The sequence below is a fragment of the Drosophila simulans genome, chromosome 2L (genome assembly GCF_016746395.2).
Source record: "Drosophila simulans strain w501 chromosome 2L, Prin_Dsim_3.1, whole genome shotgun sequence".
Lineage (NCBI taxonomy): Eukaryota > Metazoa > Arthropoda > Insecta > Diptera > Drosophilidae > Drosophila > Drosophila simulans.
The window spans coordinates 306,145-321,023 of record NC_052520.2 but is presented as its reverse complement, the minus strand read 5'-3'; the positions used below and the strand labels follow the sequence as shown (position 1 = coordinate 321,023).

General features: G+C 43.9%; 3 protein-coding genes across 14 annotated transcripts in view; all 3 read left to right on the top strand.

Annotated features, from left to right (window-relative positions):
* The first annotated feature begins 5,172 nt into the window (after positions 1-5,172).
* On the top strand, positions 5,173-6,965 carry LOC6730428 (tRNA-dihydrouridine(16/17) synthase [NAD(P)(+)]-like). The gene is made up of 4 exons (XM_016179257.3): positions 5,173-5,596; positions 5,662-6,106; positions 6,168-6,333; positions 6,408-6,965. The coding sequence occupies exons 1-4, from the start codon at positions 5,173-5,175 to the stop codon at positions 6,888-6,890; spliced, it is 1,518 nt and encodes a 505-aa protein (XP_016022898.1). The 3' UTR covers positions 6,891-6,965.
* Positions 6,966-7,170: 205 nt separating this feature from the next.
* On the top strand, positions 7,171-8,402 carry LOC6730427 (ribonuclease P protein subunit p30). Its single transcript, XM_002077572.4, has 5 exons — positions 7,171-7,349; positions 7,410-7,597; positions 7,652-7,720; positions 7,775-8,049; positions 8,112-8,402. Exons 1-5 carry the CDS (start codon positions 7,259-7,261, stop codon positions 8,383-8,385), a joined length of 897 nt encoding a protein of 298 aa, XP_002077608.1. The 5' UTR covers positions 7,171-7,258; the 3' UTR covers positions 8,386-8,402.
* Positions 8,403-8,664: 262 nt separating this feature from the next.
* Positions 8,665-14,879, top strand: part of LOC6730424 (mucin-19) — a 40,174-nt gene continuing 33,959 nt past the window's right edge. For 11 of the 12 annotated variants that reach the window (XM_039291176.2, XM_039291177.2, XM_039291175.2 and 8 more), the window contains exon 1: positions 8,670-8,812. The gene's annotated coding sequence lies outside the window, so the exon portion shown is untranslated. Of the gene's footprint in view, positions 8,813-14,879 lie in introns of all 12 variants that reach the window. The other variant, XM_039291167.2, reaches the window with a different exon arrangement.

The window sequence follows — 14,879 nt, the reverse complement described above, 5'->3', positions numbered from 1 at the left end:
CTTTCGGCTTCTTGTTTTTATTATTTATGCAAATATATACTTGCACGTAAATTAACAAGGTAAATTGTTGTAGTATTTTTATGCTTCCTGGCTGTCCTTTGTGTCATGTGTTTGCCTCGCCAAAACAAATCAAACGCATGCCACACACGCACACACACTGTGGCAGCTCTTAACCCACACAGACGCAGAGCTTAACGCGTTGGCAATAAAATGCCGGGGATTTATGGTTACGTGTCATTTGGCTTGTTTGTTTGCTCCTCACTTTGCAACAGATAAACACAAGGAGTGCGTATTTGTAAGTGCCCAAGGATACTACATTGTGGGGTATCTATGTATCTCAGTTCGCTTAACTACGTGTCTGTGTGTGTGCGCCTACACCAGCGGCAAAAATAGTAGCTACACCACATTAACCAGTGGGTGTGCTAGCCAATCGTTTTGAATTTGCAATAAAAAGTTACTAGTAATATTCTAATTTGTATATTTTATTTATTTGAATTTTTTTACTAGTTAATCTCAAATCTAATATTCCCCTCTCACTGAATTCATGAAGAGCACTCCTGCCACATTGCATCTTCTACTTCGCTCGGTCTGGAAGTCAATCAACAAAATTCACGTTCAATTTGGTCCTTTGGCCTCGCTTGGCTTCGTCACCGCCATCGTCATCGTCTGGGCCTACCAGTTACCAGACGAGGCCCACTCACAACCCTTCCTTTGGGACTTGCACTGTCTCGGAGTCTGATTCTCGGCTCAAGTTCGTACAGAGAGCAAAACAGATACATGTGCAGTATAGATATTAACGCTTAAGTTGCGAAAGTGTTATGTGGGTCTTTCGAAAGTCGTTTTCCTGTGTAAGCTGGATTTAAAGGCTGACAGGCAACAAGCATCATTAGTCCCAATCAGCTGTAAGTAACAACGTTTCATGAAAAGTGTGAAAGGAACATTAGCTGGAAAAAGTGGAATCGCGTCAAGGAACCCTCAACCTGAGGCATTGGCGCCTTAGAATCAATTAATAAACCAATTCGCAAGGCTTCGAGGTCAGATGGAGTAGTCAAGGAGGCTGCCCCTTTTGTGCCCGCTCCAAGGATTGAGTGCTGGCAACAGAGATGCCCATATGCCATGCATATCATTCATAACTTGGCCCCATTTCAGTTGTGTCTTGCTGGCGGGGAAACGCCCAGCCGAAGACGCCAAATTGTCGCATCATCTCCTCAAGTCCTTGCCCCTTTAGCGTTGGGGACCAGCTGCCATCACAATGTCCTTGAAACGGCTACAATGCGAGCTGGCTACACACTTCGGCCTTTTATTGTGGTCTATTACGTCAGCGAACGGATTGCGGACACAAGGAACAAGGCTCAAGGGCGGCTACTTGAAGGCAATTTCTATACTTGTATAACATTTTAAGCTTCCTAATTATTCACGTTGTATTATATCCATACCTCTTTAAGTTAGTTCATATTCTACCAGCAAATCTATATCCACGTTCCATCACTTCAAAAACATTCGGCGTTACTTAACTTAAAAAGGACACTCCGGCTTAGGGACAATACGGTCGATTCTGGGAACGATTTCCATTTCATTTGTCATGATTGTCGCCGTGTTGCTCCTGCTCCTTAAATTTAGTTGTGTGTTTTAAATTTTGTTGCGTTTTGCGGCTGCACGCTAAGAGAGTTTTTATTTTTCAATTTGATTGCCATCACGCCACAGGAAGTTTCCACTCGCATGTCAAATGGGGTGGGGGTTTTCCACAGGGTGCTGAGAAGCCTGTGCTTAAATCGACCACACCAAACGGTGCCCCACATCCAATTTTGCAACCCATTCTTGACCACTTCAAATTTCACTGCGCAGAAAGTAGAGCCAATTTGAGTGGAAATGCACACATTATGTACTTCACTTGATACGAATCCAAAAGATCGTATAAACAAATACATATTTAAAAATTAAGGTAATACCTCTTTTAAGAGTGTAAAAAGTGTTCAACTGCTTTGTATTTGCCATTGAGTTTTCCATTCTTTCGCTGTGTGGAAAACCCATGCGTGTGTGTGTGTCTGTGTGTGGGAATGAGGTCATATTTTGGAGCTGGCATCGCCATTTCGAGTGAGCCCGTCTCCTTGCCCTCGGTCCATTTCAGCTTTTCCTTTTGCTTGTCGCGGCAGAAGTTCGCCAGCAAATCAAGTGTGAGACCAACAAAAAAGAAATGGGAAATGGAGAAGTGCGCAGTATCCACTGTAACTCCTAGGTGACTGAAAAATTAAGAGTTTTTCCAACTCAGTGCTATGCGCATTTCTCGCAGTGTAAGATGAGCCACGCAAAAACAGAACCACAGGGAAGAATTAGACGGAGATGATGGCAAAGTTGAAATGGCGAACTCAGCAGGTCACTCCCCTTCCTTTGCATTCTAAACCATTTTTGTTGGTTGAAAGGATTTAACGCCTCGTTGAATGGCAAGCAAGTTAATTCACATTTTTTTCGCTATGCCAATTTTTTATCGAGTTTTCTTCGCTCGCAGTCTGGAACTGGAGTGGCCCTCAGTGCTGGGTGTTATCATGGGTGGCATTGGAGGATGTGTAAAGCAGGGGCAGCTGGGAGCATCGGCACATTTCTCCTGGGCCGGTTGGTATTTCATCATTATCTGCCTTCTCAGAGTACTGAAAAGTGGACTTTCGGTCTTAGATTAGCTTAAATATTTTTTAATGGATGTTCGAAAGAAAGGAAATAACTTTCTCATGCTCTTCCCACTCGTCCCATCCTTAGAGTCCTTCGATCAGTGCCCAGGATTCTACAGTTGGCGTGTCCTTTGCATTTTAAATGGCAGCTGACCAACGCGCAGCAAGGTTAACACTAAATAAATACATTACACCTCGTAGGGCCACTTTGAAAATTGGAAAAGCAGGATCCGGGGCCTGGCTGATTTCCACCGCATGCGATGTGCGGCTTCGGAGGCGTGTCCGAAGGTTGATGGTAGCTATGGTCGGGTGAACCCGCACCCGGTTCTGGGGTATCCAGTGAAAGCCGAAACTGCTCTTGGTCTTGGACCGCCTTAATTGGTGCGGAAATTATTAATTATCTCTGGCCGGGCGCCGCAGAAATCGAAAGCTTTGAACAGCGATTGCCAGTGTGCGGCTGATTCAATTAGTCGCTCCCGAATCCGGCAGATGCGAAACAAAGTCCAACTGTCTGCGGTCTCCGCAATTGCACACTTTGCACAGCGATTTTGGCCACCCTGCGGCTAACCGCCTGAATTTGTGGGCCTGGCTGCGAATTATGTAATTCACTCCGCTTGCCATGCAAGAGAAGCAGGATACCGGGGAGGGGATGGCCAGATATTTTGGCACCTACTGCAAGAGAAGTTCATCCAATACTACTATCGCTTACCATTTTGTATCACTTAGAGAATGTAGTTCTTCAGAAATACGAAAATTATAAATGATAAATAAATTGAAACCTTTACTCGCAAATTGAAGAAGTGAAATGTAATTTTCTTTGCAACTTATAAATCACTTGTACAATCTGCCGACATATACGTACTGATTCATGTTGCAGTTGGGCTTGATCTCCACCTCCGCTTCCGGAAAAGTTCTTAATTGCAAGTGCCCAGAGCCGCGGCTGCCCGATCCCTTCCTGCTCCTGGAGGACCCCATGGACGTCTCATTTGGTAACTTCGTTGTAATTTGGGCATAATTATAACGAAGCCAGCAGCTGGCAGCCACGCCCCTTCTTTTGGGGCCTGCACTTTATTTCGGTTCACTTGTTATGCAATTTACTTTCGGGGGCCGGAAAGTTTCCCGCCCATTTAAACTTTAATTACTTACAGACTTGCCTTGAAATGGCTCCGCGCATTGTCAGCGAAAAAACGTGAGCAACAGGAAAAGTCTGAAAAGTCCTGGCAAGCAGGCAGAAGATTACTATATAGATGGGAATCGGCCTTCGCCATTGATAAAATTGCATGCCATTTCCGGTCAGTAAACTTTCAATGTGAAAACTTTTTCTCTTTCACTGCGTTTGTCTACGATTCTGCAAAGTAAATTTCCAATCGGGCCAAGTTGTGCAACTTATTGTGCAAGCGATAGCAGAGATACCTTGTTTTTGGGTGTGCAGAGAAGCAGGTGCGTTTCGTCACCAATAGACTGCCGGATAATATGGATAATATGTGGTTAATTTTAGAACCGACTGATAATAGTCTTTATAAGGGTAAAATTTGAATAGTTACTATAAATTTTTTATTTTAACTTAATGGGAACTCAAAACCTTACGACCTCATGCTGCTCCTTAAACCAGTTTGAACTTACGTGTGTCCCCTTATGCAGTGCAACGCAGTCCGAAAATTTCGATAAACCAACCGGTGGAAAGAAGGGTTTGAACTTTTCAGTTTTGAGTTGCATGCACAACTTGAATAACTCAATTAGTGCGCATTGTTGTATGTTGCAGTAGTTGGTGTTCGGCTTTTCTCGTAATTGTTGCTTTTGTTGATGTGCATTGACTTAGAGCGCAATTTTCACGCTTCTTTGCCTGGGCCAAGCCCCAAAAACGAAAGCGAAACGAGAAGGCATTAAAGAAAACCCGGTGCAGTCGTTGAAGAAATTTAATTGGAGCAAACTCGAACAAGCACTAGACGTTAGACGTTGCAATTGCAGTGGCAGATGCAACAGAAGTGAAATTACAAAATGAATGCAAGAAACGAGTCTTAAAGAGTAATTGGGCCGAAATAAGATGGATTGATCAAAAGGCATGCATTAATCCTATTCTAGCAAGATCTAACAAATAACATTCTCTCCTAATTATACGAAATATAGAGTAGGCTCTTAGCGACCCTTCGCTCCGCGCTTCTGTTTTCGTCCTGTGTGAGCTCAATGCAAATTTGTTTGGCTTTGCCCAACTGTGCGTGCCTTTTCCCAGTCGCTCGGCCGCTCCCTTTCGCCGCTAATGTGGCGCTAATTAGCTGGTTGTGAAAATGCGTAGGTGCCTTGGGAAATCCAGCCCTCTGCTGTCCGGTAAAGAATGAACTCAATATTAGACTGCATTGCGGCTATTTGTCAACCCGTTACCAGGATGACTAATGTCATTTGGGCTGGGGGAAAGGTGCCAATAATTACAGTCGCATGGAATATTTTCAACTTCTTGTGCTAATAAGCGTATCAATTCAATCTTTTTTTTCAGATTCCATTTGAATTTGCTATGGGAAACGATGAAGACGCCGCGGCCCAAAGACCTAGCAAGCCCACCGGCTACAACTTCTACCGCTCCTCCTTGGGATCCCCGCGTTATGTAGTGGCTCCCATGGTGGATCAAAGCGAGCTGGCCTGGCGAATGCTGTGCCGACGCTATGGCGCCGAACTCTGCTACTCGCCAATGTACCATGCGAACCTCTTCGCCACAGACCCCAAGTATCGCAAGGATGCCTTGCAGACGTGTCCCGAAGACAGGCCATTGATCATCCAGTTCTGTGGCAACGATGCTCAACAAATCCTGGATGCAGCACTCCTGGCGCAGGACCACTGCGACGCGGTGGACATAAATTTGGGTTGTCCTCAGGCCATTGCCAAGAGGGGTCACTACGGATCCTTCCTGCAGGATGAGTGGGAGCTGCTGACAGAGATTGGTGAGTAGCAAAGGCTCCCCTGATTGCTTATGGAACTGGTGATTGAAACTGCAATATCACCTTAGTGAGTACACTGCACGCAAAACTAGCCGTTCCTGTGACTTGCAAGATTCGCATCTTCGAGGACCTCGAGAAGACCATTAGGTATGCCAAAATGCTGGAGGCGGCCGGCTGCCAGCTCCTGACGGTCCACGGCAGGACCAGAGAGCAGAAGGGTCCGCTGACCGGGGTGGCCGATTGGAACTACATTAAGAATGTGCGGCAGCACATCAAGATTCCAATGCTTGCCAACGGAAACATCCTGGCCCTGGACGACGTTCACCGTTGTCTGACTGAAACAGGAGTCGATGGTGTTATGAGCGCCGAGGGTAATCTGCACAATCCGGCCATCTTCAAAGGAGTCTCCCCGCCCGTCTGGCAAATGGCACATGAGTACTTGGAGTTCGTTCAGCTCCATCCGTGCCCGAGTTCCTTTATACGGGGACATCTCTTCAAGCTCTTCCATCACATGTAAGTCTCTACACTACCGAACCTAAACCCATTTTTTCAAAATCAATTCTCTATTTCGTAGTATGAATATCCGGCAGAACTCTGAGTTACGGCAATACCTAGCCACTGCAAATCAGCTCGTGCAATTCCAAGCCGTCGTGCAACAAGTGCGGGCAAAATATGAGCCGTTCCACAAGGGCGAGGTGCCATACGAGCCTGAACAAATGGCTGCTGGGTCAGAGGAAGATGTAAGTTGCTCGAAAGGATTATTGTAATGTAGTGGATCTGAAATAACACGAATTTTTTATAATCCCCAATAAAGCTGCCACTTTCTCCCTGGCTGTGTCAACCATATATACGCGCCTCACCCGAATCCCATCGCCAGAAGATTGCCGAAAAGGTGCGCGAGGCTGAGGATCCTAACCGAGCCAAACGGCAGTACTTCGACAAGGACGGCAAGGAGATCTCCCGCAAGCGGATGAAGAAACTGCGGAGACGCCAGCGAAGACCCAACAAAACGGAGGCCCAGATCCAGCACCGGCACGAGAGGCGCCTGGAATACTGCTCGGAATGCGCCAATCCCCAGGGATCCAAATGCGAGTTCCAGCTGTGCCGCGTGTGCTGCAAGGACAGGTGCTACAACAACGATCGGGATTGTCCTGGCCACGGGATTTTGATCAAATCCCGCCGAGCCAAGGCCAAGCTTTTTGAGGAGCACATCGCGCCGAAGGAGCACCAGGAGGTGACGAGAACTTCAGACGACGACCTGACGATAGCTCCAACGGACGCGCAGGAGCCACTTTGACCTTAAAGCTGTACTTTAGGAAACATCATTGTTTTTGTTTCTATGACTGCGAATAAAAATAGCTTGTTTTAAAAACCGTACTGATTGTTTTTATTCACACTTTTGATTCCAAGACGGATTTCTTTCATAAACAAAATTAAACTAATAAAGCTCTTGTATTGACCCCAACGCTCAATTGGCCAATTTGTGGGAAATCATTTTATTTGTTTGTTTATACTTTTAAAGTTTCCTATTTACAAAAAAAAAAAAACTGTTAGTGTGACCGTGTTATTTGTATACTTAAATGTCTTGCATTTATCTTGGGTAAGCTGGCCACTCTAAACACCGGTTGCACGCTGTGGGCAACGAAAATCAAAACAAAAACGAAAATGGAGCAAACAAAACCATTTTACGATTTCAGCATACCCTACAACAAGGACGACTCGGTGTTGCGGGACCTGCTTAACGAGCTGGTGGAAAGTGAGTGAGAACAAATGACCATGCAGAAGTTTCCCACGACATCCGACATACTCGTTGCAGCGGGCTACAAAACAGTGGCCATCGACCAGAGTTTCGACCACAGCAAGAAGGAGGCGGGCAAGCGAGGGTCCGAGATGTTTCCCGAGCCTCACAAGATCGAGCATCTGCGCAAGGAGTTCCAGGACAAGCTGAAGATCCTGCAGAGAATCACCATTCTCTACGTAGACGTCAATGTGGCCCACGCGATGGTAGGAAAACTTAATGGTGGATAATAGCAAGTTAATTTGTATTTGTTGCTGTAGAGTGTCTCCCATAATCTGCGGAAGTTCAATCTCATCGCTGGCCAACCGAAAACAGATGCCGCCCTGACGGTAAGTCACTATAATTACCACCTTCAAATCTTCATTTAACACGGACCATCTAAGCACTGCTGCACTGCCTTCAATGGGGACTTGATAACCTTTGATCCTGCGGCTGGGTCCCGACTCTTGGTAAACCGAAAAGCATACCAGGTGGCAGTCCGTCGGGGCATGTTCTTCGAAATTAAATACGCTCCAGCTATCTGCGATTCGAATAACAGGAAGGACATGATAAAGATCGCCCAGAACTATTGCACCAAAGGGAAGTCAAAGAACGTTATCTTCAGCAGTGGTGCGGCGCACCAATTCCAGCTGAGAGGACCTTACGATGTTGCTAATTTGTAAGATGTAGCTAACTAGATTACCTTTAAGTTGAAGTCTAATTGGTACTCACATTTCAAAGGGCCTTTATCTTCGGCCTGTCAGAGGACCAAGGGAAAAATGCTGTGGATCGGCACTGCCGGCAACTTTTCCTAAAGGCTGAGTCGCGGCGTCTGGGTAAAACCATCATGTTTGTCAAAGGAAACGGTCCCATAATATACTCGGATAGCTCGGAGGACGAGAAAAGCACCGAAGATGATGAAATGAAGGGTCTAAAACCGCAAATTGGAAAAGCGGATGCATTTGAAGTCAAAGACGGAACTGAGCACGTTATTAAACGACTTAAAGTGGCGTAGCCCTTAACTAAAAACAATCAGCTTGTTTAATTACTTGGCTAGTTTTGATTTTACGCCGAAAGCCGGCTAACGTAACGTATTGGTTTGTGTCTAGGCTACACGTGGCTTGGATCCAGGAAAAAGTCGACAGTTGTACTTTAGCAGCTACATTTCTAACTATACCCGATTAACTATGCTAAATATGGTTAAATTTTAAATTATTTGTTAAATATTTCCGCTTGCTGTCATTTGTACGTTAGTGATGTTAGAGATATTTAAAATAATATATCGATGGTTGCAGAAGAACCATCGATTGGCGGGTATCCCGGATTTCTGGCAACATTGATTTTCGTCCCAGCTCTAGCGTACAACAACAAAACAAAATGGAGGTCTTTGATGTGTGTGTCGCGTTGTCTTGAAATTTGCTGCTAGAATTTTGCGTTAAACGGTAATTAAAAGTGCAAATTAATTAAGAAAAATTGCTGAAAAACGCTTGCCAGGGTGCCGGCATCTGGAAAAGCATAAAATCTGATCGGAATTGAGCGTATTTTAAGCGAAATTAGCATTTGAAAAGTGGTCGAAACAGAGTCACTTGAAAAGAAAAAATGTGCAAAGAGGAGAGCGGAGAGTAAGACAGAGAAAGCAAAAAGAGCAAGAAGACAAGCGACGAGACGAAAAGAAAAACGGCAAAGCAAAAGAAATGTATTTCGCGAGACTACGAAGAAAAGCTGAAAAGCAGCAGCCGTCGAATTTCAATTGTTTTTTCCCTCGCAGTTCCAAGTGCATTTCTCTGTGCGCCTGTGTTCGTGTATGTGTATGTGCGATTAATTAATGGCGAAATTGCCGAAGAACATCGAAAATCAAATCCAAAAATGTGAGCGGCGACCGTCTGATGCAATTAAAAATGGTCATCATCGGGGAGTTTGTGTATGTGTGCGATGCTCGTTTGCGTTTTCGCCTTCATCATGTTTGAGTGTAATTATCACGTTGATTATTGCCTGCTCTTTTGATTTCTTTCTCCTGCTTCTTTTCGCCATATTCCTTATCTCCCGCTTTTTACTCAAAAAAAAAAGAAACTGTTGGTGGTTTAACTAGGACTTTTTTTCTCGTAACGCTCGTAGCATACATTTTGTGTATGTATTTGTGCCCCGTTGCGCTGCAGTGTTGCCAACATTATTCGGGAGATGCAGCGCCGCACATTTTGCACCTGTGCAGGAGACAATCTCTCCCCACCCTCACTCACGCCCCGTGGCGCATTTATCCATCTGCCATAATGGCCATTGCTACAGTTGCTCTGCCAACGTCGCGGTCGACGTTCTCGCTGCTCTTTTCACAGTTTGTTATTATTGCGTTGGGACAAACCGAAGTGCAAATCATATTCCCAAATTGTCCTTTTTTTTCTTAAGTTTATTTAAAGAAATGTCAATAAACAGGAAAATCTAACAAAACATCAGCAGGTTTGATAAGACGATTCTGTTGCAGATAAAATTTGTCTTCCGTTTTTCTAAAAATTTAATCTGTGGTGCTAAACAACCAACAACTCGAGTGCGATTTTTTTCTTTTTATACCTAATTCGGTGTTCTCGGTCCAAGCTGCACTGTAGTTGTCATCAATATTTCGATATTGATAGTTTAAAGTAGCACTCACATAGATACAGTGCACATATGCAACGGTATCCCCAGTTGCGGTCTTCCTCTTTGATTGGTTTTTGCTCTGCTTCGGTCGCTGTGTCAACTCATCTGTCTGCCTCCATCTTCCTCGCTCCACTCGCTCAGTTCTCACTCGACGCACACACTCACAGTTGGCAGTGCTTGGACACACGTTTTTCTAGCCGGGCCACTCTGCCTCTGATCTGCTGGTCTGCTCTTACACACACACCGCCGCTACGACGCGCAATTGATGAGAGAGCGTAAAATTCATGCGCTTGTCGCTGCTCTCGACGCGTCGCGTCGTCTGTTGTGCACCTCTTCTTCTTCCACTCGGCGGCTGTAACAATTTTTTTCCATTCCATTCCATCTTCGTCTTTTTTCTTTTTTTACTGGTGCAATTACCAAGGCGCAGAGATTTTTCCCCTCATTTCCAGCCATATCTATCGATTTCTTTGTTTCTTTTTGGCTGTAAAAAACTACTTTTAATTGTAATTACCGCGCGCTTGTGTGAGTTAGTGAGTAAGTGAGATGGAATCGGGCCGCGAGAAGAAGAAGCAACAGCCTCGCAATTGCAACCGTTGCGCTTTTGTAGTTTTCGCCATTGCGTCTTCTTCTTGCAACGGCAATTGTGCTACAATTATTATTTCGCATGTGTATCTACACTTGAATTAGCATTGTTGTTGTGCTTCTTGTTGCCCTTTCATTCGCCGTCATCTGTCATTTCGTTGCGCTTAACTATCGATAACTTGCGTCCGAAATGATTGCGTGACCAAAAACCAAACCGAAAAACAAAAGAAAACGGGAGAAAAAAATAAAGAGAGCAACGTGAACCGTACAAATGAACTGTAAATTGTGAGAACCTGCGATAATAAACAAGATAAAGTCAAATGGATTAGCAGCAAAAAAAAATAAATGAAAAATGGTGAGTAATACTATTTTAAAGTAGATTGTTAATGTAAGTACTTCTTTCCAAACGGAGTCGTGAAATTGCGAGCGATTTACAACAATGGCCAGGCAGAAAATGCTTTTTAGAAATAATTATGTATCTTTAACCGAAAACAGATACACACACTCAGCGAGACACGCAGCACAGACATATAAACGAATTGAGCGAAAAGTCACAAACACAAACGCTAGCGAAATAATTTCAATCAACTCTTTTCGGCGAAGAAGAAGAAAAAGCAGCGAAAAAACGTCACACGCCTGTTTTCTCCCTTTACACCTCGCCTCTCGTCGTCTTCTTCCCTCCCCCACTCGTTAATATGCGAATAAAGCTAAAGTTGGGGCGAGTGGGCAGTTCCACTCATTGCTTACAGTTGTTCTTGTTTTCGTTCGGCTTCGGCGAAAAAATTTAAGTAAAAGGCGAAAAAATAACTTATGTGACGTGAAAATGTGAAGAATACCATCAGGAGGGGGGTGTTGCGTATGTCAGAAATCAGAGGCAAACAATAGTGAAGCTTTCTTATCTCGAACTGCAAGTAGAATGGGTGGTATGTAGTATAATATGGATATTAGGTTTTACAAAACTAAATTATTATTATTGTGCAATTACAAAAAATTAATAAATGCGTTGCTGTTATAAGATGGATATTCACTCGGTAATTTGTAGTTATGATTTTGGTAAGGTTCCGTTCAGGCTTTTGACGTACCACTGTACCCAATCAAAATGACCGACGAGCGCAACAAGAAGAGTGATGACGGGCGAGCGAACCGAACGATAAACGGAAAACCGGGCAGAGTCAGCGACAGAGACCAGCGACCATATAATATCATCCATCCCAAAACACCGAATCAAAACCGACCAAACAACGTCAGGCAGCAACAACAAGGCAAACATATGAACGACGACGACCCCAACTCACAAATACAGCACACCCAGGCCAACAAACACACACAGATGCAGATACAGATACACATGTACAAACAAAAGGCATCACGATATGCGAATGCGAATAAAATAGCAGGAACAACTATGCGGCGAATTTGCACGAATCATGCGAATCTCCAACTCACGCACACATGCATAATACGTGTTTTGTACTTGTCGCCGTAATGTTGTCGCCGCCATTCGCCGCCTTTTCTTTGCTTTGCTTCATTTCGCGATTTTTCCCTTGCAATCTCTCACATCTGATGACCACCCAACAGCAATTGCAAAGCGCAACTTTCTTGCCCGACTCGAAAAAATGTAATTATATAAAGTTCACAAGCGGCCTACTAGTGAACATGTGTAAACATAAACCTTAAGTTAAAACTTTATAATTTTTTAGAAATTGTATTTGCATCTAATGACTAAAACTAAGCTCATATAGGTCATAAGTTTTGCTTAGCATAAACTTATCAAATTTGTATATAGCCTTTGTAAAAATTTTTAATCTTTTCGGTATTCCCAGCCCTGGCTCCTCGGCTTATTCGCACTTTTTGTTTTGACTGGCTCATCGCAACCTCTGTTGCCCACTCTCTTTCTATACGAAACAGTCGTTCTGTCGCTTTGTCTCTCAGTCGCTTTTCCTTTCTGTTTGTCTTTCATGCTATTCGTTGTCGGCTCCGACGCCGACAGCGCTGCCGCCAAAGGCCGGCACACGGCCCCCCACTCAGCCGTCTGCCCCCTTCCCATCTTCTGCCGCAGCACGTGATATGCTTGCTTTGCTTTTGGCTTGCTCTTTATCGTACGCTATGCTTTGCTTTTGCCTTTTTGTTTTTTTTTTCTCTGTCGACAAAATTTTTGCTCGTTTCACTTGTTGGGTTGTTTTTTTTCTCTCGTTTCTCTTTGTCGTGCGTTTTCGCCGCTCGCTCGATTTCAGCCGGTACACCGCTCTTGAGAGAGCGACTCTCCACTCTCGCTCTTTCGGGGTTCTCTCTGTTTTATTGTTGCTAGATTGACAATGGGCGGCTCTATATCCATTCGATCCGGTTTAGGTCCAGGTGCAAATTTTATAAAACAGTTTTAACTCGATAATCGGGTCAGGACTTGTGTCCTACATGTGTGTGTGCTCGGTTTCCTTTAGTTTTCGTAATTCTAGCGGGAAACATAGCGTCAGTTTTGCACTTCCAGATTATCCCGTCTGACTTTTTGCAAAACTATTCTCATAGCATGTTACTGCATTCACCGATTAGCTTTTACGACACCGAGTTTTCCTCAGGTTTTATTCTATATTCAGGTGGGTATTTAATTGATAACTAAATGATATTTGATCTTAAAAAAAAATCATTAAAAATACGACTGGACAATTCATATCATAATGATAATATATTTTAAACCACATGTTTATCAGTCAACCGCAATGACAGCTGTCCCATTTATTTTTATACAGAAATTTAGATAAGCGGAGTTTAGGCATTTTGATCAATTTCTTGGCTTCGATGCTGCAACTATCGCATTCCACTCATCTCTAACGCCAAATGGGCCTGCCATAAATGTTCCGTTACACATTCAAAAGGCGGTGACGTGTTTGTAATTTTTGCCCAACAAACTTTTGTGGGCTGTTTGTTGTTGTTGTGTGTACCTTTCGCTTGTTGCAGACTCAGTTTTAGCGGATGGCTCTCAGCAGCAGAGCAAAGCTCTTTGGCTTTTCCGAAAACTGTGTATGGCTTTCTGCTATTGTGCTTCTTCTTTTGCTACAGCTGCCGCTGTTACTTTACCTATTTTATTACCATTTTTGTGTACGTGTGTGTGAGTGCGCGTTTTGCTGCTGCGCCCATCTGTCTTTGCTCTGCTTATGCTTCGCCAGCGCCCCCCACTCACCCTACTTCTCTTGCTTCAGCCGCTCTTCGGCTCTGTTTGGACCGCGCTAAGTGACGGACTTGGCTGCCGCTGTTGAATGTGGCTTTTCTTACAAAAACCAACTGTACTTTTTAGTTACTGTTAGCGCGGACACAGCCACTTGACTTGATTGTTATTAAAGCCAGATTCATTCGTTCACATATGTTCGTACATGCACACATTTCTACCATATATGTACGTTCATATATGCATCCTCCCGTCAAGTTGTGAGTTTCTATTATGTGACGACACTTTGCAAACACATCTGTGCACAGCACCGCAAAAAATAAAGTAAAACAAAAATTTCACTTTGTATTTTATGTAATAGTAATGTGTGCGTTATGTTTTTTTAAATGTTGTTATTGGGCTGAAAATAATTAATACTATTACCTACCCTGCACGGCTGCAGATTCTGAAAGACTGTGGGTCATTTGAAAAGTTAATGCATCATTTAAAAAGTTAAAGATAAAAGAACTGGCAAAGTCGGCCCTAAAGGCGAAGCAAGAGCACAAAGCAACTGTTAAAATTGTGAGTTAACTAAATACATTTGCCCACGACGAAAGGTGAACGAACCCTCTCCTCGTTTTTTGTGTTTTATTGTTGCTATTGCAAAATAAGCTTTGAGAAATATTCATTCAGGTTTATTTGATTCAATTCGTACAGCTTTGGGGGAAATAATACTTACATATTTGTGCTGCGGCTTAAATATACTTGGTATTAATCCAATTTCAAAATAAAAATATACTTTGAGCCTTTTGCCCCCAAAAGTTGTGCGTAGAAAGCCCTTGTTTACGTTGATGCCAACCGACGAGAAACACTGTTCTAACGGCGAGAGAAGTGTGACTTGAGTGAACTCTTTTGGGGGCGATTTTCATGGCTCATAACGCGGGGGAGCATGGGAAGGCAGAATCAGTAGTAGCGGAGAAAGACCCGGCCCAAACCCAAAGCTAATCCGGCGTTCTGATGGTGGTGGCGCTGTGCTGTTGGCATGTCGGATTGGATTGGAGCGGATTGTTGGTGGTGTAGTCGTCGTCGGGTCACAAAAATGTGGCTCGCGTCTTTGTCGTTGGACACACAGAAATTTGCTTGTCTATTATCACCTTTAA

Excerpts from the sequence above, each read along its gene's own strand:
- LOC6730428 (XM_016179257.3), top strand. The coding sequence starts at position 5,173 with ATGGGAAACGATGAAGACGCCGCGGCCCAAAGACCTAGCAAGCCCACC. Across the intron at positions 5,597-5,661 it reads GGAGCTGCTGACAGAGATTG|TGAGTACACTGCACGCAAAA; the intron begins GTGAGTAGCAAA and ends ATATCACCTTAG. Across the intron at positions 6,107-6,167 it reads TTCAAGCTCTTCCATCACAT|TATGAATATCCGGCAGAACT; the intron begins GTAAGTCTCTAC and ends TCTATTTCGTAG.
- LOC6730427 (XM_002077572.4), top strand. The coding sequence starts at position 7,259 with ATGGAGCAAACAAAACCATTTTACGATTTCAGCATACCCTACAACAAG. Across the intron at positions 7,598-7,651 it reads TCAATGTGGCCCACGCGATG|AGTGTCTCCCATAATCTGCG; the intron begins GTAGGAAAACTT and ends TTGTTGCTGTAG. Across the intron at positions 8,050-8,111 it reads CCTTACGATGTTGCTAATTT|GGCCTTTATCTTCGGCCTGT; the intron begins GTAAGATGTAGC and ends CACATTTCAAAG.